The 27,660-nt window shown below is 35.8% G+C and overlaps 2 protein-coding genes across 2 annotated transcripts in view; both read right to left on the bottom strand.

The window, feature by feature from the left end:
• spg (dedicator of cytokinesis spg) overlaps window positions 1-12,624 on the bottom strand; it is a 657,455-nt gene extending 644,831 nt beyond the window's left edge. Inside the window, exon 1 of the mRNA XM_069848787.1 lies at window positions 12,461-12,624. Coding sequence (XP_069704888.1) covers window positions 12,461-12,497 — 37 coding nt within the window. The 5' untranslated portion in view covers window positions 12,498-12,624. The remainder of the gene's footprint in view (window positions 1-12,460) is intronic.
• Window positions 12,625-21,560: 8,936 nt separating this feature from the next.
• Window positions 21,561-27,660, bottom strand: part of LOC138715253 (dihydrolipoyl dehydrogenase, mitochondrial) — a 29,083-nt gene continuing 22,983 nt past the window's right edge. Inside the window, exons 11-12 of the mRNA XM_069847979.1 lie at window positions 26,775-26,864; window positions 21,561-22,386 (exon numbers count right to left, since the gene is read on the bottom strand). Coding sequence (XP_069704080.1) covers window positions 22,321-22,386; window positions 26,775-26,864 — 156 coding nt within the window. The 3' untranslated portion in view covers window positions 21,561-22,320. The remainder of the gene's footprint in view (window positions 22,387-26,774; window positions 26,865-27,660) is intronic.

Here is a 27,660-nt window from a genome sequence, read left to right as displayed (position 1 = left end):
AAATAAAGTTTCGTCGTAGCCTACTGCTATGACAATCATATAAAATGGGCATGGTCATTTAAATGGTGCGTCCCATAAAATCATTTGTTCGCTTCTAGACGTGATAAACTCTACAAAGGCTTTGAATTCTTTGTGGAGATTTATTAATAATTTGTTTCATACAATATAACGCAGTGATGGAATTAGTCAATATATTATTTAAAATATATAAATGCAGTTGACACTTTTTCAGACATAGACTTATTATGCCAATTGATGGGTAAGATACTGAAAATAAACTTATTTTCGACTTACTGTTGTAATGTGAAGGTTTTTTTTTTTCTTATTTGTTACTGGGAAAATACATATAATGAAAATAATATTCTTGTGCCGTAAACTCTAGCGCACAGATAATAACTATAGGCCTAAAGTGCATGACGTTAGCTAATGGACAGTATCCCTTGTTGAAGGTTAGATATCTGTATTTTGTAAGAAAAAAATACGTATTGTAGATGCTATACATCTGTTATACAGTATTCCCAAATAACGAAATTTTCCCGATTTATAAGCAAAACGTTCAATATCCCCCCTCTTTCTGTAAACGATGGCAAAATTGTCCTTAAAATGTAAACTTCCTTTGTCTTACAATCACAGCCTCTTAGGCCTATCTACAGTATGGTTGGGTGAGTGAATGATGAGTAGATTACGGACGTAGATGCATTGGTGGATAACTGGCTGAGTATATGGATGAGTTCATGTCTGGGTGTCTGAACGAGTATAAAAGAGAGTACGTACATGCAGGGTTTGGAAGTTACGCGTAAAATTTAATTTATGTACGACGCATAAAATGCGTAATTTATGTCATAAATGTAAAAGCTGCAATACATTCAAAACTGGCTGTAATACATTAAATAAATAAATAAATAAATAAATAAATAAATAAAGTGGTAAAGTGTTACTCGATTGTCAGCATGTATCACTTGCGGTAATCATTTGAACTCTTCATTATTAAGTCTTCATTTCGCCTATCCTTTGAAACGATAAGCCGACATCATCCGTGTGTTGCTTAGCAACTCGCTCGCGCCGATGCAGATCCCGGAGTTTACTAGTTTCGAAGGGTGCCGATGGCTTTCATCATTCTGTCATTATTTCCCATAATTCACACCGGTATTTTTGTCTCATATTTTTTTTGCCGAACTACATATATCATTGTGGTAATGGATATGTATTTGTGCGTAACGTTAACTTCGTTTATTTTTATTTTTTTCCACAAGCCGAAGAAGTTCTGTTCACAGTGGCAAATATTAAAAGGGAAAACACAAAATTCGTTGACCTTTCGAGAACTTCCTGTGGGCACTTTACTACACATTTCTAGATTGTTCGTGACTGATTATACTATTATGATCTGATAGTCTAAAATTATTTTATTCTTACTATTTGTTTCTACATCATTAAGTTTTTCCTTCAAGTAATCTCTCTTTATTCCTAAGTGTACGACTTGCTTCCCTTCTTTCATTGAAATAATTATCTATATTCGCCTCAACTGGATCCTGTAAGAATTTCTATTTTGCCTCTTTCCTTCTTTCTACTACCATGCAACAATCTTCATGAAACCACGGTTTCCTTTTCTTAGTTTCATAATAACCTATGCTCTGCTCAGCTGCAATTTTGATATTAACTCTGATGTTTTTCCACACGCTATTAACATCTAACTCTTTCTCAACTTCGTCGGAACTTCCTAAAGCGGCAAACCTACTTGAAATTTCGACCTGATTAGTTTCCTTGTCCTTTAATTTAATAATATTGAATCTACTAATATTAATTTGTTGCTCTACTCGCTTGGCTACTGATACTTTCTCTTAATTCTCCAATTATCAAATAATGATCAGAATTACAGTCTGCCCCCCCCCCCAAAGGTTCGAATGTCTACTATACAAGTATGTCTTCGTTTATCTATCAAGATGTGATCTATTTGGTTGTGTGTCAATCCATTTGGAGAAGTACAAGTATACTGTATTTATGTATATCCTTATGGGGGAATGTTGTACTTTTGACAACTAAATTTTTTCCTGTGGCAAAGTCGACTAACCTAACTCCACTGTCATTACTATTTACGTGTAAGCTCTATTTTCCAATAATCGGTTTAAAAATATCCTCCCGTCTTACTTTAGCGTTGAAATCCCTTAATAAAATGTTCATGTGATACCTAGATAACTGATCGAAAGTGTGTTCCAATTCTTCATAGAAGCTATCTTTTTATATGATCGTCTTTCTCTTCTGCAGGGGCGTGAGCATTTATAACTACGATATCGCACCATCTAGCCTAAGTACTAAATACGATAACCTGTCACTGATAAATTCGACCTTTTTTACTACTGATTTTATTCTTTTATGAACAAAGAATCCTGTTCTGAATTGGTGATTATTGTTTCCTTCCCTATAATACAAATAATCTCCTATTTGTGATATGCCATTCCCAACTAACCTAATCTCCTGTACTCCCACAAAGTCTATTCTATATCTAGCTAGTTCTTTTGTTACTAATGTTACCCTCCTGTTCTATAAACACTAGTTAGTTCCGAGTACCAATCTCATAACCTTATTCCTTTGCTGTGGTCGTGCCAGAGAACCAGTCCTATTCCGAGGCTTATTGTGTGGTTTCGTAACAAGTTGTTTTTTTACGGTGATGGGTTGTTAGCCCTTCGCCCAACCCCCAAGCTGGAGGACCACCCCTTATCGGCTGTCCACGACTGCTTATTCAATATATTCGCAGCTACCCTCCATATCTGGAGGCCGTCTCCTCTATCCGCAACCTGAGGACGCGCCATGCCGTGGTGATAGGGACCCACAATACATGGTTTTGATTTATAAAAGGGCATAAAGGAATTTAAGAACAAATATCAGGTAAGGGTAAACGTGATCAAGGATGAGAATGGTGACTTGCTTCCAGACTCTCATTCAATCCTGAACAGACGGAAAAACTATTCTGGACAACATTAAATGTAGATAGGCTACATAGGCCAAACAGAAATGATCGGGACGAAATTCAAATACAAACTGCTGAGCTCACACAGGAACCCACACTTTCAGAAGTCGAAATTGTGATATAAAATCTGAAAAAGTACAAGTCTTCAGGTATCGATCAAATTCCAGCAGAATTAAGTTGCCGATAAATATCTCTAAAGATCTCTTGATAGAGTTTTGCATTATCACTATAGTTTATTTTTGTATAATGGGACAGTAAAGACTAGTAACATATATTCATTTTCTCGGTGTTTCTCCACGTCTATGTATTATCCGTAAACAACTGTGCAAGATCAGCTATTAGTGCGACAAGCATTGTAATATAACAGTGTTCTAACCTGAGCCTCGTTAACGAGAGATATGTCTGTATGGGTACAGTTCCCAGCTAAGCACGACATATATCTATACAATTGCATAGATTAGATATAGTTCAATGAATTTGTACAAGTAATTTCTATTTTTAGAAATGAAGCGATTGCGAAGTTCAAGTGTTTGGCACTAAGATATTGCAGCAATACACAGAAGGAAATGACTGGGAAATTGCTTACATCTTCAAATTTTGTCCATCTTTACACAACAAAGTGAAAATAATGAAACTGATCAGGAAGAGAAAAAGGAATTGGTTGGGTCAACGACTAAGAAGAAACTGGCTACTGGAGGATGCACTGCAAGGAATGGTGAACGGAAGAAAAGTTCGGGAGAGAAGAATATGTCAGATGATAAACAATTTTAAGTTACATGGTTCGTGTGCAGAGACTAAGAGAAAGGCGTAAAATAGGAAAGATTGGAGAATGCTGAGTTTGCAGTGAAAGATCTGCCCTTGGACAGAACACTATGAATGAATGAATGAATACACTATTCTGGAACAATGATGAAATGAGAATGGCTGGAGTAACATAAGCACTCCGAGGAAATGTATTCCACCGCCGCTTTTTTAATACCAAAACTTGCATTCTGCTCGGCAAAGAAGCCCCGTCTTCAAGGACATCAGCTACTGTCAGGAAAGTACGGTACAGAAGTGTCGGTAGCTCGTCACGCAATCCCTCTACTTAACTTTTCACACAATACACTTGACAAATTTACGGTAACTAATTAATAGTGTAGTTTTATGGCAAAAAGGCCGCTATGTTGGAAAAAAATGTTGCGTCGAAACTTTCGCCATTGGAAACGAAGGTTCAAATCCCTAAATGGAATTACTAGTGGTTAGAAACGGTAAATTAATAGGAGATCCAATGGCTACCTATTTACCAACACACACAATGTCTCAACCGCCTATCCATTCATGCATCCATCCATCCATACAAGAATAAACCAATTCATCTCATCAGTCATCCATGTATTTGGCTCTTTATTCATAATGTCACTTCGTTCAATCACCACTTATTCAACGAATCAAGTTTTGGTTGATACTCTCATCAAATCAATAAGTCAAACTGTTAACATACTTAATCTATGATAAATTTACTCACACCCAAATCACTTTCGTTATCTTTCGTGCCAGAACGATATCAAATTATCCTGATAAGAACTGCATAATATATCGAAATATTTATCAATAACATTTGTTATAAAAACTTATCATACAATTAAATATTTTATCATAAGCTTAAAAGATCCAACATATTTCTCATCGTTTCTTAAACTAGTTCTAACAGAGCAAAACATTTACTGCACAAATGATAACACTTAGGACATTTTAAAACAGTTTGGTGTGCAATGTATTTTTCAACAATCCAGTATCAAGCAAATGGACCAATTTGAGCCCCACACTACGACGCGTATTGAAAAACCACGACAAAATTTTATGTCGTATCGTGTGTGAGTGTGTGTGTGCGCGTGCGCGCATGTTTTTCATTCATAGTGTTCTGCCTAAGGGCAGGTCTTTTACTGTAAACCCAGCATCCTCCCAACTTTCCTATTTTCCGCCTTCCTCTTAATCTCCGCATATGATCCATGTATCTTAATGCTGTCTATCATCTGATATCTTCTTCTGTCTTAAATTTTTCTTCCGTTCACCATTTCTTCAAGTAAACAGTTTCTTCTTAGCCAGTAACCCAGTCAATTTGTCTCTTCTTGAACAGTTTCAGCATTATTCTTTCTTCACCCACGTACTAGATTTATTCAAAAGTTATTAGGCATAAACATAGCATTTATCTTATCTCAGGTGTGAATTAAATAAACACAGATCATTATTCCAAATGAAATCTATTATTTTCAGTTACAATCTTCCTATTTTCTGCCAGTAGTTCAATTCGGCGACGATATCATTCTTTGAACGTGGAAGAATCCAAACTAGTAATGCAGTACTGAGCTCATCAAAATCAATTGTCACCGACACATACACACGCACGCACATACACATATACAAACACAGACACAACCAGAATGAACTGTAAACGGAAGATGTCATATCTTGGGATCTATATGAATGCCGTAAAACCTCAATGTCTTCCATTTTTTAAGCCTGGCTTGCCTGAAATTAGATACATGGACTGGAAAGTTGTCATACTGGTAAATAATTTTATTGCTATAGATTAATTAAGATGGATAGCAATTATGTACATCGCATTCGCGATACAATTGAGAGTAAAATTCGTATATAACTGTTTGATCATCCGGAATATATTCAAGGTAAAACATAAATCATAGTTTTGTGTCCAAAGTGGTTTTGTCGAAACACGAGTTGCGCTCGTTGCTTTCAGAATACCAGCTTCTTTCTCTTGTCTGGAGTACGTAAAAAACACTTTCTATCGCATGTTTTCTTACTTATTTACAAATGGCTTTTTAGAGAACCCGGAGGTTGCTGCCGCCCTCACATAAGCCCGCCATCGGTGTCTATTCCGAGCAAGATTAATCCAGTCTTGTCTATGCGAATGACGTGAGTACCGTATGTTAGGAGAAAATCCACAAACGATTAGGGAAAACACGGAAATTTTACTTGAAGCAAGTAAAGCGATAGTAAATCCCGAAAAGACAAAGTATATGATTATGTCTCGTGACCAGAATATTGTACGAAATGGAAATATAAAAATTGGAGATTTATCTTTCGAAGAGGTGGAAGAATTCAACTATCTTGGAGCAACAGTGACAAATATAAATGACACTCGGGAGGAAATTTAATGCAGAATAAATTTGGGAAATTCCCGTTATTATTCGGTTGAGAAGCTTTTGTCATCTAGTCTGTCAAAAAATCTGAAAGTTAGAATTTATAAAACAGTTCTATATGGTTGTGAAACTTGGACTCTCACTTTGAGAGAGGAACAGAGATTAAAGATGTTTGAGAATAAGGTTCTTAGGAAAATATTTGGGGCTATGAGAGATGACGTTACAGGAGAATGGAGAATGTTACACAACGTAGAACTGCACGAAATTGTATTCTTCACATGACATAATTAAGAACATTAAATCCAGACGTTTGAGTTGGGCAGGGCATGTACACGTATGGGCGAATCCAGAAATGCATATAGTGTTAGTTGGGAGACCGGAGGGAAAAAGACCTTTGGGGAGGCCGAGACGTAGATGGGAGGATAATAGTAAAATGGATTTGAGGGAGGCGGGATATGATGGTAGAGACTGGATTAATCTTGCACAGGATAGGGACCGATGGCGGACTTATGTGAGGGCGGCAATGAACCTGCGGGCTCCTTAAAAGCCATTTGTAAGTAAGTACTATACCATCATATCCCACATCCCTCACATCCATTTTAATATTATTCTCTCATCTACGTCTCGGCCTCCCCAAAGGTCTTTTTCCTTCCAGCCTCCCAACTAACACTCTATATGCATTTCTCGATTCGCCCATATGTTTTTAGTTGATTATTTAACGATGCTGTATCAACTACTAGGTTATTTAGCGTCGATGAGATTGGTGATAGCGACATGGTATTTGGCGAGATGAGGCCGAGGATTCGCCATAGATTACCTGGCATTCACCTTACGGTTGGGAAAAACCTCGGAAAAAACCCAACTAGGTAATCAGCCCAAGCGGAGATCGAACCCGCGCCCGAACTCAACTTCAGGCCGGCAGGCAAGCGCCTCAAGCGACAGAACCACGCCGGTGGCTCGCCCATACATTGTTATAATGGTCATTGCTGTCACTTAACCATTCATCTCAGTCTATGTAAATTTTCTAAACACAAGGTTATGGACGTCAGAAAAGCCTTGTGTGTACTATGACTATGACACATCACTTCATGCAGAATAAAAGTTATTTAAAAAATGAAACACTCTGCAGCATGTGTTCAGTGTTTGTTTAATTATTTACTTTAGTGAAACTAATTTATCACTTCCTACTGAAAGGATGAAAGAGAAAAATTAATTTAAAACTTTTTCAAATATTATATAAAAACTATTCAGAGTGGGTGAAATGATAATGCTTTACGACAGAACAATGATGGAATACGAATGTCATGAAGAACAGAAATACTGTGATTAAACCTGCTTCAAAGTAACTTGGTCGTCAAAGAAAGAGAGAAACGCTGCTCTGAGAAATGAATTCTGGTTCCTTCAAGAATCGTCGATTTCATCTGGACCAAGGATGCCAACGAAAAGCCACCGATGATGATGATGATGATGATGATGATGAGGAGGAGGAGGAGGAGGAGGAGGCGGAGGAAGAAGAAAGAGCAGAAAAATGGAGGATGGCTACGACGACAAGGTGGAAATCATGATGATAATGAAGATGACTGAAGACTAAGACAAAATTATGATAAAAGAGGAAGAGAGGAAGCAGAAAGGGTGTAGAAGGAAGATACTGATGATGACAGTGAGGAGAAAGTCGAGGAAGAGTAACAGAAAAATTAGAAGAAAATGATTACGATACTAATCATTTAATGACTTTTTCGATTATTTGTATGATGAAGTGGCCATAACAGAAAATAATAAAATCAGAATGGCAAGAGAAACAGAAGAACATTAATTTCCCACGAGGTGCATATGGTTCAAAACCCTAGAAGCTCAGCTTTTCTCCAAATACGTCCGTTTCTCACTCCATCACATCTGTATTATGCCGAGTTTACATAGGGTGTGAATATTCTAGAATGCTCGCCCTCTTCGGAAGCGTGAACTGTGAAGAAATCATTTGGCATGTCTGACCGTGAAACGGGCGGGTCCGGCTTCAAATTCTGGTTGGGACAAGTTATCTGGTTTGAGATTTTTCCGGGGAGTTTCCCTCAACCCATTAAAAGCAAATGCTAGGTAAGTTTCGACGCTGGACCCTGGACTCATATCACTGGCATCACCTTCATTTCATTCAGATGCTAGATACAAAAAAAAAACCCATTACAGTTATTAAAGCATCCTAAAATAAACCAATTTTAAAATCAGTTGAGACGTGGTTATGGGCGCGTTAGTTGCTGAGCGCTGTTAGATTTCCAGGTCAATTTTTAGTGTTGGTCTAGCCCGTAGACTTGTACGGACTTTAAGGAGAGGGCACTAGGAAAAAGGCGGTGCCAGTAAGAACTTCTATGGTACCGGTAAAGTTTTTAACTTTACAATCACTTCTTTCGCTCCGAAACCGGGTACATTTAAAATGTCTCTCTTGCCGCTACCCTCAAATCTCGATCGCGGTATTCATTTAAAGCTGGATTCCATTTCATACAATTGTTCTAGAAAACGCAAAATAATGTTTCTGTCAATAAGCATCAGCGTTCACTGCTTCACGACTGGCTACACCACGACTAAAAATCAAAGTTTGATCTCATCACGACATGATCGTGCAGCTGATGATGTCACGTCAATGTCCATGACTCCGTATTTATACGAGTCGTGTTGTTTGAAAGCGTGGCTCACGCCTATGATGTACAGCCTATGTAAACACAGCATTATTTTCATACCATCATCTCTTGCGTCAGAAGACAAAAGGAAGTAAGGTTATGGTTGAGTCATATATAGTAACATGCTTGTTTTAATTGTGGTTCTTCCGAATTACTGAGCAGGATAGTTGAGTATATATATTTCGATATTCAACAGAAGTACCTAAGTCATAGGCCTACATAAAAAATGAAAATACGGTAATTATGTTTCCCCTCTATCAAAGTAGAACAAACGAATGGAATTCTAAGGCCAGAGCCTGAAAGTGGAATAGATATACCTACTTTAAGTTTATAACATTAGGTTGTACAGATTAGGCTACATTTGAGAAATCATCCAGAAGTGGCTCACACGAAAATTATATAAACTGAGCAGCAATCACACTCATCAATAAAGTAGGAAATTACAAAAACATTTTTACAGTGAGGTATGAAGGATTATTATAATACAATTCTGTGGCTCCAAGACAAAATGTGATAGCTGTATCATTTTTTGCAGTTTTTCAAGCGCGAGCATTTAAAGTTCGAATGACTGTATAAAATCTTACTAATCAACTTTCATAATAACGGGTCAGAGAGGAAAATAACAGATATGCATGTCATCTTTTGCCACAATAAAGACACCATCAGGATGCATAACATATCGCAAAATCTCATTTTCACCTTGGAACCACAAAATTATAAAACGAATCTAAAGGTTCGAAATTAAGTGCTAAAAAATTGGCAACATACTGTAAATTAAGTCACATAATAAAAATGTTAATTCTGAAACTGTCCGAAGGTAAGTTACTGAGAAAACAAAATTTACATTCGCCAACTGTTAAATGTAACAGTGATGGTGCGATCGTGTAAGGATATGACAGCATCAAGTGTGGGAAAAATTTATTTTGAAAACCATAAAAGAGAAACATGATTAACAATCTCAGTCAGTGATGAAAAACTAAAGATCAAGAAAAATGTAATATTTCACCAATATGCCTAACGGCCTGAAACATTCAAAGAAACGTTATATTTATATGACAGCTCAAAAGTAATAAAAATTCAAATAGAATAATCAAACCTAATGTCACTAGAAATTTTAGGTCTAAATTGGAAAAATATATTCGAAAACACTCGACTTCTAATAAAAAACACTCAAGCTAGACTTTACAAGAAGAATAGCCTACAGAAAAAAAAGTTGGTACAATCCACTTCAGATAGTCTCACAAAGAAGCTGCGGCAAATGTACTAATATACATATGGGATTATCAGCAACGAATTAAATGCATACGGAGATATTATTATACTTCATGATTCGAGGCTATTCGAATTCTGCTTAAGCTGAATGTCTAGTTGGGGTTTTTCCGGCATTTCTCTCCACTGTAATGCGAGTGTCTGGTAATCTCACAGTGAATCCTCGGTCTCATCTACCAAAATACAATATTGTCGTTATCATCAATTCCAACGGCGCTAGATAACTGTGCAATCGATATAAATGTCGTTAAATAACCGATTAAATATTTTTTCACTGTAGCCTATTTATTCTAATAATGTTATTATTAAAATAAGAACTTATGACAATGTACTAATATAATTATTACGGATAAGCTATTGTTTTGCTTATTACCTACCATCGCGTGACACTTTATACTTTTGGCAAAAAACTAAATTTAGTTAAATTTATGCAGGGTATAGAACCTACTACAGTAAACTGCTTTTAATATTATCTTCTAATACATTACTTTCCTAATTCCCAGCATAAAATCACTTTTGAAACTCTAACAAAATAATTCTGAAATAATTCCTAAAAAGAAATCGTTTATCACTGTGTAACTTAGTATTTCAAAGTGGCGAATCTTGTGGTATCGAAATGATATATTCATTTTGTAATAATTTCACTGTAATTAATTGTATTGAACCTCATGTTTAATACAATACCGTATATGACATGAGCATTGATTTCCTTGTCGAGATTTACCCTAAGTACATGCTTGCCTTTTTCGATTTGGCATTAGATGGACATGCTGTGAAACTCCTATGATTTAACTTAGTCGTTGCCTACGCTATAGTATTTTAACGCTTTAGTTTAGCAAGACGCCGGTTCTCTACTAAACACTGCACAGGCATCACTTTGATGACTGACAAATTATTCTCGTGAACATTTATGACACGAGCTTTTATTCCCTTGTCGAGATTGAGATTTACTCTAAGTAAATCCACAACTTTTTTTTTTTTTCGATTTGACAGATGGACATGCTGTGAAACTCCTATTACACTACACAGGGCAAGGGCATCATTTTGATAACGAACAAATTATTGTCGTGAATATTTATTTTTGCACTGAATAACTTAATAGGCCTACTTTTAAATTGTGATTGATATTAATATGAATTCTATGCAGCTAAACGTAATACAAAAGTAGTTGTCTTAATATTGTACCGGTACCGTAACTTACGTAATAAGTAATGTCAAATAGTAACGTTCCAGTCAATCAGTCTGGGTCACAATAATTATTCATCCATACAACATTTTTGTAATAAATCCTATCTAGCCTATTTGAAATTTGTATTCCGTTACTGAAAAATTACGCTGGAAAGTATAATAAGGAACGTAATTAATTTATTATTCTAGAAGTCTTAAATGGCGGTGCAATTGAAAAAAAATTGTGGACAGATAAATTCCAGTACAAACATCCAAAACCATTAAGCTTACTTCGGACCAGTCAATTTCGTGAAATGCAATAAATGTTAAAGCCACCTAACTTCATTCTAAAATAATTATGTTTTATATAGTCAACAATGTTTAAAATGTATGCAAGTTCATTTTCAGTCTCCAAAGTACATTACTTCAGTTGGCGCGAATCCATTGGTGAATGTTGCCCAGGTCATGGCTCCATAAAAGTAGTACGGTGTGAAAAAAATATATAAAAGTAATAAATAACACGTAAGGTTAACGAAGAGCGCAAACAAGCTCTAATAATAAATAATAACTGTAACTTCAGTAGTATTTTATGACTAATTCAGTAGCTACTTCACGAGAGTACTGTATTTGTAAACAAGAGTTCTCACACATAAGTGTTAGTCAAGAACCGGAGATATTTCAATACAAATAATGTTATTTATTATACCTAAGAAATGCAACGCAGTATTAACTACATTTCACATTAATCCCACTATAAGTAACTTAGCACCTAGTTAATGTGGTACAATCGACAAGAAAAATGTAATGTAACAGGGTGTACTATGGTTTGTTTTAGTCATAGTTGGGTAATCATCTGGAAAAGTCATTGTCTTTAGATATTAACGTGTGGGTCTGTCCTGTTAATTTACGCTTGGTTAAAATACCTAAGTTACTTGACAGTTGGAGGTGTTAAAAGACACCCACAATTATTTTCCGCAGACAGTAGCATTACACATAATACACATGACAAATGTTTGGCGCTTTGGGATCCACCTCTGAATACATTTGCGAGTTGAAACATTAAAGACAAACGTATATGTGAATGAAGCATTAAATGTTCACAGAAACTTGACACGAAACGTCATCTTTCTTTCTTATGATAAGATATACTGTCAAGTGCGACAAACGTCATTGTAGTTTTGCTCCGCTAATGTCGAAAAACTTAGAAGTACACCAGGGAGGGTTTGCTCGTCTAGAATTGTACTCACCAACGCCATATTTCTTAGTTTTTGTTGGTGTCCACATGCTGACCAACACCTACGATAATATTATTCTTGTCAATCATCCATTGTATTTCATAAGAAAATCAATAACACTTAACATTTTAGTAGCACAATATAAAGAACACAATTCACACACTCGCTCACGTTACCACCAGGACTCCAAGACTGACTAGTTTCTCGTTCGAACACCAGATAACGGTCTTGGATTGGAAACAAGAGACTGGCATAATGCGCATGTCCATAGTATCTTAAACTTCACACATGGACATGCATTATCAACATAAATAACTGAATTCGTTCCACTAAACGTATTTTAGACGCATGAGGTTTCGTTTTGTTTACATAATTATTTATAATACTTGACTTCCACTATAATCACGTTCCCACAGTTTCAAGAGTGTTTGCATGCAAATTTTCTAACCTCAATTCCATCTGCAATGAGTCCACTCTCCTTTTCGCAATTCTCGCATCTTTGTTCAAATCATGAATAGGTACCGGTATATTTCATAATTATAATTTAATTTCAGCCATTAAAATGTTTGGGTCTAATATAAACTTACTGTAAATTAAAAAAATATAGGCACAACACATTAAAGACATATCCAGTTATAACACGTCGAATTAACTTCTTAAAACACTAACCGAAAACATAAAATAATTAGCCTACTTGTTATATAGTGTCCCATGAACAATGCCAAGATTTAATTTCGCAATAAAAATCATTTTTATTATTGAAAAATAAAATTGTTATTTTAGTACAAAGTTCATTTCTTGCTGTTAATAATGCAACACTACTTATCAAACAAATGTCCTCCACGACTCTGCTGGCACTATACCTCTTTCGACAAAATGTTCACTGATCTTGCCACACAGTTGTGGCTCGTCTACACGTCGAATTTCTTCCTTGAACTCAGGAATTGTTCGTGACTGTCGACATAAACACAAGATTTCATAAACCACTAGAGAAAGTAGTCATAGGGTCAAATCACAAGCCTTCAGGTGGGGTGGTCTGGTCTGGTCACAGTTGCACGAGATGAGACAGGCAGGAAATTTTTCTCCCAACAAATCAGTTGTTTCGCACGCAGCGTGACTGGTTGCATTGTTCTGCTCGAACCATGTCTTCCAGACTCATACCGTCCAATTGAGTCCATAACAACTATCTATACCTGTAGTAATGTTCACCATTCTATGTTACTGCATTTCTGGCATCTTCAAAAAAGTAAGGCCCAGTCACACTATCAGCCCAAAATCAGCATCAAACAGTGACTCGTTGTGCATGCAACAGCTGCTCATGAATCACTCGAGGGTTCTCTGTGCCCCAAATCCGAAAATTTTCTTTGTTCATGTATCTAGTAAGTTGAAAGTATGCCTCATCACTGAAGACTTTCTTTGAGAAATCTTCATCCACTTCTTGGTTGCAGAACATTCAATTGACAAATTCTCGGCATTTCAAATCGTCTGTTGGCTTGATTTCTTATATCAATTGAATCTTGTAGGCATGCAGATGGAAATCTTTCTTGAGAATTCACTGCATGGTACTTCTCTGAATGGCTAATTGTTGTAAATGATAGTAAACTGATTTCTTTGGACTCACATCAACATTCTCTCTCATGACAGCAATGTTTTCCAGACACAGAGGAGCACAGTGAGATCCAGGTGATTTAATGTCCACAATCAATCTTTTCTCCTGATATTTCTTAATCAGTCTCTAAACTTTTGATTGATTAGGTGCATTTCCTCGACCGAAAATACCACAAAATCTTCGGCCTGTCTCTGCATAACAATGCATTATTGCTTTGTGTAGCATTCCATAACATTTGCTGAAGAAACTGTGTTATGCTTCCTCTATGTTATGTTTTCACAATAACATTCCATGACAACTAATCGCAACAAAAACAGATAATGTTTCACTACCAACCAAAATAAATGCATTTGTACTAAAATAAAAATATCTGTAATTTTTCAATAATTAATTATTTTTATTACGAAATTAAATTATCAGTCCTTTATGGACATTCATTATGTGATACACACATACAGCATATTGAATAGGCACTTTAGTAACCTGCAAATTCTTAATCATACAATTTACTAACATGTAAACGAATGATGTGTAAATTCTTACATGATAGTTATTTATTAGATGATTTTTAAGTGCAAAATATTGTTTGAATTTACAACTAGGTGATTTAATAAGTAGGTAGTTGGGAGAATGCCGATCAAATCTAAGACACTAGAGAATATCTTTTCCAAGTAGAACATATTTGTAAGTAACATTTGCTGGTTAGAGCAAAATACGAGGGTATGTTGAAAAGTAATGCCTATTTTTTTTTTTTTTTACGCTGTGAATATAGTTAAAAATATTAGTGATAGTATATTGTATTAAGTGAACTTTCTGCTTTCAGTGACGGAAGTTTCGTATAGACATTCATCAGAGATTGAAAGCTGTTTATCATGTTCAATGCGTCGACATCAGTACTGTGCAATGTTGGTCTGCTCGTGCTTGTAATGAACCACAGCTCCACTTCTGTCTGTAATGCATCATCAGAATCAAAGCGATGTCCTCTGAGGTATTCTTTAAGTTTTGGGAATAGATGAAAACCTGATGGCGATAGGTCTGGACTATATGGAGGATGATCAACAACAGCGAAACCAAGATGCTGAATGTGTTCTGTTTTCATTGCACTGGTGTGTAGGTTTTTACAATACCTTACAGAATTAATGGTAGCACCTTTAGGCATGAATTCCATATGCACCACACCCTGAATATCCCAAAAGACTGTAAGCATGAGTTTGCCTTCTGAGCCTTGAACTTTTTGGGTGCAGGTGTTCCTTTGTGGCAGAACTGCATTGATGACCTTTAGTTTTCGGGATCGAAGTGGTGTATCCAGCTTTTGTCACCTGTGACAATGTTCTTTAAGAATTCATCACCTTCCCATTCATAGCGCAGAAGGAATTGTTGGCAACAGTCCAATCTCTTCTGTTTCATGTGAGGAAGGAGCATTCGAGGCATACATCGTGAGCAAATATTTCGAAATCCCAGTTCTGCAATTATTGCCTGCACAAGCTCCCTTGATATGTCACACTTCATTGACAGATGTTCTTGCGTTATTTGATGATTTGCTGTAATGAGTTCATTGACACAATTCCGATGAGCATCATCAGTTGCAGTACGTGGTCTTCCACTGCGTCCTTTGTGACACAAGTTGAGAGTAGCACCAGATTCATTACAAGCACAAGCAGACCAACGTCGCACAGTATGATGTCGACACATTGATCATGATATACAGCCTTCAATCTCCGATGAATGTCTATCGGGGACACATTTTCTGCTGTTAAAAATTCTATCACAACACAGTGCTTCAGACACACCGACATAGTCCTGGTACATGCCACCATGTTTCAGACTATAACTCAGAGCTCTCTACTGGCAGATATGAAACTTGCGTCACTGAAAGCAGAAACTTCACTGAATACAATGTACTATCACTAATATTTTTAACTATATTCACAGCGTAAAAAAAAAAAATAGGAGGCATTACTTTTCAGCATGCCCTACCAACAAAAAATACAGAAGACGATAAAATTAATGCATTAAACCTTCTAAACCTTCAGAGAAAAGTTATAATTGATTATTAAAATTAAGAAATTATTTCATCTCAAACCTTCTATGACACTTGGAAATCATCAGTGAAGAGGCTGCATCACCTTTTAATAAATCAGGTAGTTCGTCCAGATAAGGGAGAACTTAAATGCAAGAGGAATGGAATGGACAACAGTGATGAGTGAAAAATCTTGGGAGGATAGAGGTGTCTGGAGGAGGCTAAGTCAGATGAGCTGTATAAACAGAAACGTCAATAGAAGAAGAAGAAGAAGAAGAAGAAGAAGAAGAAGAAGAAGAAGAACTACAGACTTGAATCAGCAATGTCTATTGTGAACAAAGAAGAAAGAAGTCATTCAAACCTGCCGCAATTTTGCTGTAAAGACTTCAAATAATTTCATGCTTACATTGAAGAAAAATTACACTAGTCTTTTACCGTCCTCAGCAAACAATATGAGAAAGAAAGCCTGCGTTCTAACAAATTCAAAATTGGCTCTGAAAACGTTATCGCATTAGAAAACCAGTTACTAAGCTACAATTTCAGGAGAAAGCATCACTAAATAAATACTGTTAACAAAACTTAAATAAAGCGGATATGAAGTCATTATAGAGTAACTGGTAATGAGACTGTGGATCAAATTAGCTTTCAAATTACTATGTGCTGAGAAGAAATTTGAAATAACTCGTCCATCAACAAATTCTTCCAGAAGTAGTCTACAATCATTGCAAAATTAAACTCCTGAAGAGGATTATGTAATAGAGATGAGAAATAAATTCTTCCAGACATAATTAATTGCAAAATTCAACTTGTGAAAAGAAATTATTTAATATCAGTATATATTACATACCTTCTGCACACAGCAATTATATTTATAAAGGACAAAAATATAAATTAAAATTGGACTATTAAAACTGATGGACAATAGCCACAGAAATATTCAGGAATCATCGTGAAATCGATTCTCTATTTAGAAAAGGAAAGATGTACAAAGAAGCAAGAAAACATGCATCCTTTCCCAACAAACTGACTTGTAGATATAGAGTATGAACAAAATTAGTCTAATAGATTAAGAAACAAGAACATACACAGCATTAGAGAACAGAATGAGTGTGAGCCCAACAAAAAGGATTTCGATTTATCAAACGCTTCTGCTGAAATATCAAGTAATGGAAATCTTTAGTCAGGATCTCCAAAATGCTAACACAGCATGCTACAGGAATAATTAAGCTATGACTTCACAGAGGCAAGATATGAACAAGAAGAAGAAACTGCTGAAGAATTAACGAACAATGATATATTTGTTGGATACACTGGACAAAAGACTCCTCTTTGCCATATGAATCAAATTGTTGTTGTTGTGTTGTTTTCTAATGCCAGGCGTTTGACAATAAAGTCATTTGACCTCTTGCACTCCAATATTTTTCGAAGATATTATCATGGCCAGCCACTGAAGCACAGATTTTGAGGTGTTCCGAATCCATTTCTTGGTTTGAGTTGCACAATGGGCAGTTAGGGAACTGATATATTCCAATTCTATGCAGGTGTTTGGCCAAACAATCATGGCCTATTGCCAATCTAAATGCAGCTACAGACGATTTTCGTGGTAAATCGGGAATTAACTGTGGATTTTGATGCAGAGAGTTCCATTTTTTCCCTTGAGATTGTGTTATCAAATTTTGTTTGTTGAAGTCTAAGTATGTAGATTTAATAAATCTTTTCACAGAGTAATACGTAGCTAATTTATATGGGCATATAAAGTGTTAGTTGGGAGACTGGAGGGAAGAAGACCTTTGGGGATGCCGAGACGTAGATGGGAGGATAATATTAAATGGATTTCAGGGAGGTGGGATATGATGATAGAGAATGGATTAATATTGCACAGGATAGAGACCAATGGCAGGCTTGTGTGAGGGCGGCAATGAACCTTCAGGTTCCTTAAAAGCCATTTGTAAGTGTACAGTCATTTTACACTGACAAATAAATACGCAATATGGTCACTATTTAACAGTGTTTATGAATTTATGTTCTTAAAACATAATTGAAATATAATAAATAATTAAAACAGTTGTATAAACACAATATTTTCATCAAGGCTTCTTTAATCTGACGTGTCTCGGGATTACTGCTTTCCCAACATCAGTAATTAGTATGACAGATCGCCATCGGCGTGGTTCAGTCGGTTAAGGCACTTGCCTGCTGATCTGTTGCACTCAGGAGTGAGTTCAATCCCCGCTTGGGCTGATTACCTGGTTGGGTTTTTTCCAAGGTTTTCCCCAACCATAAGGTGAATGCCAGGTAATCTATGGCGAATTTTCGGCCTCATCTCTCAAAATGCCATCTTGCTATCACCAATCTCAATGACGCTAAATAACCTCGTAGTTGATACAGCGTCGTTAAATAACCAACTAAAAAGAAATCACAGCTCAACGATCAGATTTTGTGTCTTCTTCACTGATGCATCACGTCAGTCAAGAAGACATAAAATCTGATCATCAATTACTATTAATTAATAGTTAATTAATTACTAATGGGGAAGCAGTAACCCCAAAACATATCTGATTAAAGAAGCCTTGATGAAAATATTGTGCTGAAACAACAACTGTTTTAATTATTTATTATATTTCGATTATATTTTAAGAAGTTTACAATGAATTCAAATATGCAAAGATTTTACTTTCTACTGCTTCAAGAGCTTAAAAAAAAAACTAATACATACACGAATTATTTCATTTACAATATTTCCTGTGATATCTGACCTTTGGAATGTCCTTTTGCAATGTCCAGTAGTAGTCGAGCAGCTTTGAGAAACTTCTGTTTGCCCTGATACCTCTTTGTTGTCAAAATATCTTCGTGGAATCAATCTCCATGCTCATTACTGAATGCACTCAGATTTTCATTAAAAAAATCTAAGTGTGAAGGAGGAGAGAGAAAAAAAAGAGTAATATGAAAGAGATATTACATCCAATTGTTCTGTAGCCTGAAGTTCTAACTCTATTGTTTCCAAAAATGTTTCTGTGCTATCTTTGAAAGGAAACTATGTAAAATAGGGTTTTTTAGTCAGTGCAATTTTTTTTTACCTCTTGAATGTCTATGCTGCAGACACTGACACACTGATGGAAACAAAATCCAAAAAATCACAGGTACAAAATTCACAAAATTGTATGTGCTCTTTCAGTCTCTTATTAAATGTGCAAAACTATCCGCACCAATGAGGCAAATGTTGTACAACATGTCCTACAGGAAATGCTAGAGGACTACCACAACAGTGCTTCGCTTCTCTGATGTACATTTTCTTCTCCCTCCATAATCAATGTAAGACTAGAAGAGAGTAACGACTGCTAACTCAGACATTCTAACAAATGAACAAAAAATACTGAACTTCTTTACCTAATTTGGCGAAGAGTGATGCAATACAACAATGTAATGATTCTGTTTTTCTATTTCTTATTCTCTTGTTTAATGCTATGAAAATGTATTAATAGAAAGAATATATAATTAAATTTTTAATATTTGATTTTGATTAGTAGCCATTGTAGAGAATATATAAATGCAAGTACTTAATGAAGATCAAAAAATGTACTCGTTTAAAACCATGTAATATACGTTCACTGCATTTTTATGTTGAAATGAAGAATGCTTTAAACCGAAATCTTGCTATTTATTTACCATAAAATAATATCTATAGTTGTAATACTTCTTAAAATGTTAATTATTTACAATTCTCTTATTTATACACTTACTCTTTCTTGATTTTGATCTCATTCATTTTCTTAAAATGAAGGAAAGCTGCAACACCATGATACACTGCTTCCGTAACATTTCTCACAAGGCATGAAATAGAAGTAAATCAATCCAATATGAGACAATATAACATTTTAAAACTTTTCATTTTGCAAGGAGCAGGTAAGTCATCCCTAGGACCTAGATTTATATGCACAGCCATCATGGTGGTCTAGTATAATCTTTTCGCTGTAAAAAAAATCCTAATATAAACAATAGCACATGACTGAAGTGAGGCTTCATTGGCTGCTGTTTGGCGCCATAGATTCTCAGTACATGTTCCCGCCTACTGTTGTACATTCTCTTTCATGTTAAACATTTCCCGTTACTCGTCAAGTAGGCCTAACCTCACTACTATGCGCTCATTTGCTTAGGAAACATTTACTTTATAATTACTCTAATTAAAACTCACATAACTTATGATATACATTTAAAACTATTTGTTTTCTCCGCTTTTGAGAGGGTTTCCACTCTTATGTTTAATAACCAAACACACCGAGGATAGAGAAGCCATACTACAGTACCACGTGCTTACATGAACAACTACGAGCTCAAGTGACGCCAGCTTGTTACAAGAACAGACTACTTCGGTATTACTGTTTGTATTCATCCGCGTTCATAGTACATAACAAAATATAAAAATAGCTTTTCTTTTACATAGCATTTTACATACGAGTGAAGTTATATGTTTCATTGTGTTTAACAACTAGAATTCAATTTTTTATTTTCGAATAATACAAGATGATAGTTTCCAAATACGGACTATATTTTCCTGTGTCGTGTGAGTGTTTCGACTGTGAGCCAATCATGGGTATGACAGCCGCGTGCTTGTGTTTACATTAGGATTTTTCTTACAGCGAAAACAGTATAGCTAGAGTGCTTGATTTACAATCCTGTGGAACCAGGTTCGATCCCTGGCATACCCCCGATTTATAACTTGTGTTGGGCAATCCCTGGTCCAGGTAACATGAGGGTTTTCTCTGGGAGCTCCGCTTCCCCTGTGGCATCCCAACAAATCTGCATTATCAGTTCATCTCATCATAGGTGTAGTGTAGATCAGTCTCCTTTCAATTAGCAGAAATTCGCGAAAATCGGGTGTTCCTACTCATGAGATGTAACCTAATGGATCAAATCTTTGAAGGGAGAAGATGACGACGTAATTTGTTGTTCCATACTAAATTACTGCATAAAATTCTACAGAGAATTGTAAAAATTTGCAACTTACTTGAAGATAAAAATTGTAACAAATTAATGAAACTCCCAATCATAAAAAAAATTCTGGGTTCTACAAATGTATAAATTAGTTTCTTGAATATTTAGAAGCTACTTACAGGTTTCATCCTCAGTGTGATACTGCTCGAGTCCTAGCAGGACAGTTCATAAATAGTAAATGAATCAGTTTTTTTTGGATTAGTCAAGCATAGATACTAAATAGAGTTAATAACTCTGCCGGAGCTTAAGCAATATAATGTTGAGAAAAGAATTGATACCTAGTTCCACAAGTATGAGAAATTAAATCTTAAAATGTAATCCCAAAAATACGAGAAATTAAATCTCAGCACATGGTTGTAAAATTTAAATTCAATCACCAAGAAAACTGAAAATCACTTATGAAATAAAGAGTTTCAGTTTAAATAAAATGGGAGTTCTTGTTGTTATACTAAAAACAGTTTTCATAAAGAAGGAATTTAATGCCATAAAAATTAGATGTAAATATTTATTTACGTAATAATCAGTGATTATGACTGTGGTTTCTCCTACCCAATAAAGAAAACATTAAGCAATTCATCAGGAGAAAACACATTCATTGTGAAAAAAACATAAGAATGTTATTCGAATAAAATAGAGTTCTCAGAAAAATTTGAATCTATTTACAAAGACAGAAAAGAAAGTATAAAGCTGCATAATATATTTTCTTCCATAATGAATTCTTATATTTCTTTCATTATTGAACCAACAATGTCCTATCTTCCAGAAAATTCATCACACCATTCTGAGATTGAAAATGTCACAATGTGTTACAAATTTGGAAGAAGAAAGTTTTCATATGTAATTTATTTTCAATGTAATGTTTTAAATTATTATAAGTTAATCCAAGAAATATTATTATGCAAATGTGTAAAACTGAATTAACTTAGTCCAAAAATGTTCACAAATTTATACAAATTGCACATCTACCACTATGACATATCACAAACCAAGCGTGACCCATGGTTACTCAAGTACATCTGACAAGTTGTGAAATTCAATCCAACATAATCATGTGGGACTGACAACTGTGCAACAGTTCCATCCCAACTGAAATCCACTACGAAGAGAGAATGTGGTACAATTCTTTTACCTTCATAACAAGTAACAGTAGATTGACGAGTCTATACCACACCTCCCTGAACAAATAGGGCAGTGAAATGAACCAATGGAAAATGCTGCAAATAATACAGTTGCTTTACACTTTATATCAGCCTAAAAATTGATTGGTTTTCCAAAGGCAGCAGCCACATTTGCTTCCTTGAAGGCTTCTGAACATGTCTGGAAAAGAAAACAAATAATTATAAATTCATGTGGCAGATGCACTATGTATATGTATTAAAGCACTAGATCACCTGAAGGTTAATGACAATATTATGAGTGTAAAAAGCAAAGTTTGTTGGTTGGTTACCAATATCTAAAGAAATAATCACTTAGTTTTCTAAACTAGTGCACCTTTAGTCAGGCGACTAGACAGGAAGTGTCCACTGTAGGAATCTACGAGGCGTGTTCTTAAAGTAAGCTCCATTTTCAATTATAGCCGTCACATCGCTGCAATCGTTATTTTGCGCATGTGTGTTTTCTTCTTCAGTCCTCAGGCAAGCTGTGCATGCAGTTTCAGAGCTTCAGTCCATGTGTGTGTGGTTAATTGTGATCAGTTGAAATGTTTAAAGTGATAGAGCACCCCGCCGGCTGTGAGATGTGGTCTGTTATCTGTTTCTTGAATGTGAGAAACATCAAACCAGCTGACATTCATCGTCAACTTTGTGAGGTGTGTGGTGATGATGCCATTAGTGATGGAATGGTCAGGAGATGGGTTAGGAAATTCAATGAGGGCTGCGTCTCTATGCATGACAAGCAGCTTACCGGTCGGCCATCTTAGATCAACGATTTGGTGCATGCTGTCGATGAAAAAATTCATGAGGACAGGAGGTTCACAATTTCTTCGCTTTCCTTGAATTTTCCACAAATGTCGCGGAGTGTTCTCTACAAAATTGTGACAGATCAATTACGATATCGAAAATTATGCTCACAATGGGTACCCAAGATGCTCACCGAGGAACACAAAACCAAATGAGCTTCCAGTGCACTGAGCTTTCTCACACGTTACAGTGAGCAAGACAATGAGTTTCTTGACCACATCGTGACAAGTGACGAGACTTGGGTGTCTCACATGACACCTGAATCGAAGCAGCAGTCCATGGAATGGAGGCACACTGCATCGCCAAGGAAAAAGAAATTTAAACAAACCATGTGCACTGTTTTATGGGACAGAAAAGGAGTCCTACTCATTGAATTCTTGCCTTGGGGTGAAACCATTAATAGAGAAACCTATTGTCAGACCTTGAAGAAGCTCTGTCGCGCAATTCAGAACAAGAGACATGGGATGCTGACCGACAGAGTTGTGTTGCTTCATGACAACGCTTGGCCACACACAGCTCGTGACACCTAAAATCTCAACTCGAAATTTGGCTGGGAACAAATTGGCCATCCCCCCTACAACCCAGATTTGGCTTCGAGTGACTTTCATCTCTTCCTGCACCTCAAGAAGTTCCTTGGTGGTCAACGTTTTGATGGCGACGAAGTGAAAACAGCAGTGCGGGAGTGGTTCGCATCGCAGGCGGGCGAAGTCTACAATGAGGGGATAGAAAGACTTGTGCCACGACTCGATAAATGCCTCAATAATGGTGGCGATTATGTTGCGAAGTAATTGAAGTGTAGGGAATACAATGCAACAAAAATGGTTTGTAAATATCTTCCCGTTTACTTACTACACCGTTTTGGAACTTACTTTAAGAACACGCCTCGTAGTTCATACTCCTGTAAGTACAAGTAGAATCTGTGTGTACGAAGATGGTGTCTGGAACAGGATCTCATGGGATACTAAAGTTTCCTTTGCCACCATTTTTCAATAACAATACATACATACAATTAATGATGATGGTGATGGTGATGGTGATGGTGATGATGATGATGATGATGATGATGATGATGATGATGATAACAGAGTCAAGATGATCAATCAAGTAGCCTTAAGGGAAGTCTTGTGAGTACTGTTGGAACATTTCAGTTTTTCGATTTTTTCATCAATCAATCATTTGGCCTATGAGAAATATTTGTGTAAACTTGAATACGTTTTTCTCACTTATGCATACAGTAAAACTTCATTTATACATTTTTATGGGGGTCTAAACAAAAAAAGTAAAAGTGAGAAAAACTTCAAACTGAATGGCATTTAATTACATTTGAAACTAATTAATAACATGTGATTATATAAAAAAAAAAGTCAGTTACAAACACACTTCCTCTTCTTCCACTCATTCAAATTAAAAAACCAATCAGCAAACTTCTCGTCATATCAGGTTGAGTCAAATGTCAATTTTTTTTTTTCATTTTTGAGAGGTGTTAGGATAGTAGTTGTATTCAGTGCAGTCACAGCTTTGGAGCAGAATCCTCATAGTTTAAAATGTTCCATTTCTTGCCTCTGCACATACTCGTATACTTGTTCTTTCTGAATTGATTCTACCACTGGTGCATAACCGATTTACTGAACCTAGCACCTGCGGAGACAAGAATGAGCAGCTTCGAATTTCTAGGAATTTCAAAGCCAGCAACATCTTAACAAAGAACATAATATATTGTACTGTATTTACGTGATTATAATACACACCTACGGAGTACGTAATATATTTACACGCAAACACTCAACTTGAATAAATTAAAATTAAAGCTTTATTTATGTTACGAAATATGGTGGGAAACAACCAACAGAAACGGCCACTGCGAGTTCTGTTTTCTCATCTTTCGCGCACTTTTCATTTGTAATTTCTTGTCCATTTTTGACAGCAATCACTAGTAAGAATATTACTTTTAACTATTAGAATGACTTAATAATATTTATTATTTTGTTGTGAGATTTTATGAATACAACTCTCAACAATTGTGCGTCTGTAATTAAACCAAAAGAATATACTGATAATTACTGATGAAAGAGTAGCTTGGCATTAGTCATTGTCAATCAATGTTCTGACATCAACCCAGACCTGTTGAACAGAAGTTCCAGTTCTGATACTGCAAATGAGGATGAATGTGATGTATAGCTAGAGGTAAGGGAGTGACTTTATAACCTATTTTAATAAAAATTTTAATCTTAGTGGTTTATAGCACAGGTGCATATTATATTCGCCAGTTTCTTTTTCTGGATTTTAGGATAAAAAAATTGGTGTGCGTAAATACGGTATTTTCGCGTTCTTACATTTGCACGACAATGAACTTAATTTCGAGCAAAATTTAATTAGAACATATAAATGAAGCTTTGTACCTATCAGGGTTTAAAATACGATCGTGTAAGTGTGAAAAACGTGTAACAGAAATAATTTAACATGGAAAGTATAGGAATTTTGTCGAGATTTTAGAAAAAAACGTATAAATGTGAAAAATGTACAAATGAAGTTTTACTGTGTTTATCTTGCGGCCCTCCATGAAAATGTACAGTATAAAGAAACTTTATTGTACATTGTAACAATGGCTTTACTTCATCTGATGGGAACGATACACAGAAATATTTCCACCTATAAATCTGTTGTCCTCATCCAAATAAGAAACCATGTACTTTGGGCCAAGATTAATTTAGAGGACAGTATATTAATCACTAGATCACTAAGAACGATGTATTAGTCAATAAACGGAGAAAGAGGGGGAGAATGAAACTTGGATCCTTCACAAATCACTAGATTGCTGTAACATTTGCAGAAATTTTGTTCCATATTTTGAAATAAAGTATACAAATATTATGAAAATGAATTCCTATATAAGGCACATGTGGGAATTTATTTTCATATTTTAGAATAAAGGATATAATTATTACAAAATGAATTCCTACATTTCATTTTTCAGTATAAGACACAAAGGTAGTAGACTTATACAGATACGAAATTAAAATTTGGAGTAAGTCTTAATGGGCTTCCACTTGTATGTAGGCAACAATTTCGCACAACTGTTCACAAGTAGCATATATACAGCGGCTCTTGTTTATTGCAAATGCACAGTGTGTTGTAAGTGAAATTTATACAATAAGGGAGCTCCAAATTTTATTTTCATATCTGTACATAATGTATCATGATTGAGTTAAGCTATTTTAGATCGATGGAATTTAAGAAAAAAAATGGCTATTTCAGGTACCTCACAAAGAAGAACTGGTAAAGCTAAATACAAGGCTGAAATTCGTAGACAATTGTCACATAATATTATATATTAAAAAAAAAAAAAAAAAAAAAAAAATGTTATTTGTGAATGATGGTGGTGTTCGAGATTAAAACGTCAAAAGGAAACTTCAATATGTATTGACCACCATTGCATTTATGTGAGGTGTCCCTGAAGGAGAAAGGTGAAGCTCCAATGTGTCCCGATTTCTGCATTAGAAAAGAGCTGCTGTAATCAGCACCATGCACAGGAAAGAAATCGGTACTCAACTTTATAGAAGGCTGAGTGAAACTCTTGAGTCATTCTGGTAGTTATGACATGATAAAAAAATCTCGTCTGAACTCTGACTTGAACCTGTCACTTCAGGTCTCCAATCTGTCACTCTAATAAGAGAGCAAACTTGTCTCTATTTCATCTATATATAAATAAACATTCAAGAAAAGTGTAACTAATAAAATGACACTCACTGGATGAGCATGACATGTTCTTGCAATATCTTCACATGATGCTCCATACTCCATTGCTAGAACAGCCTCTGCAATTAGTTCACCAGCAGACTGAAAGAAGAACACAAACATGATATATGAATCCACAAATATGTATAAAATACTGCATATACACGAATCCTCTGCACATATTTTTTTTTCGCAATTTAGTGAAGAAAAAATGGGATGTGCGCATTGTTTGAAATAAGGTTGGTACCACTTTGCTTCAAACACTGGATCCTGTTATTCTATAGTGTTCGGCTTCGCGCCTCAGTCTGTGTAGCATAGAGTTGGGCAACACAATTCTTTTTCAGAAGTCAATTCCAATGATTCAATAATATATTACAAATTGATTCTAACAATTCGTTCACAATTCTTCCCGGTCTGCGATTCCAACTGTTCTTTTGAATTGTCAACGAATTATTCACAGGACTCTTCCCATTGCAAACCAGGCTAGAACAAAAACATTCTACATCTCCCACATACATAGCATGAGAGGTGAGACAGATGGTCTCTTTCTGATTGGCTGGAACCATTCATCATGACCTCCAATAGCCTACAAAATTATCCAAGATAGAGGGTTTGGAATTGAACGGGTTACATCAGCTGCTTGTCTATGCGGATGACGTGAATATGTTAGGAGAAAATCCACAAACGATTAGGGAAAACACGGGAATTTTACTGGAAGGGTGTTTGAAAATAAGGTGCTTAGGAAAATATTTGGGACTAAGAGGGATGAAGTTACAGGAGAATGGAGAAAGTTACATAACACAGAACTGCACGCATTGTATTCTTCACCTGACATAATTAGGAACATTAAATCCAGATGTTTGAGATGGGCAGGGCATGTAGCACATATGGGCGAATC

Source organism: Periplaneta americana, chromosome 15 (assembly GCF_040183065.1).
Source record: "Periplaneta americana isolate PAMFEO1 chromosome 15, P.americana_PAMFEO1_priV1, whole genome shotgun sequence".
NCBI lineage: Eukaryota > Metazoa > Arthropoda > Insecta > Blattodea > Blattidae > Periplaneta > Periplaneta americana.
Note: the sequence above shows the minus strand (reverse complement) of the source record. Positions and strands in the feature narration are given on the sequence as shown.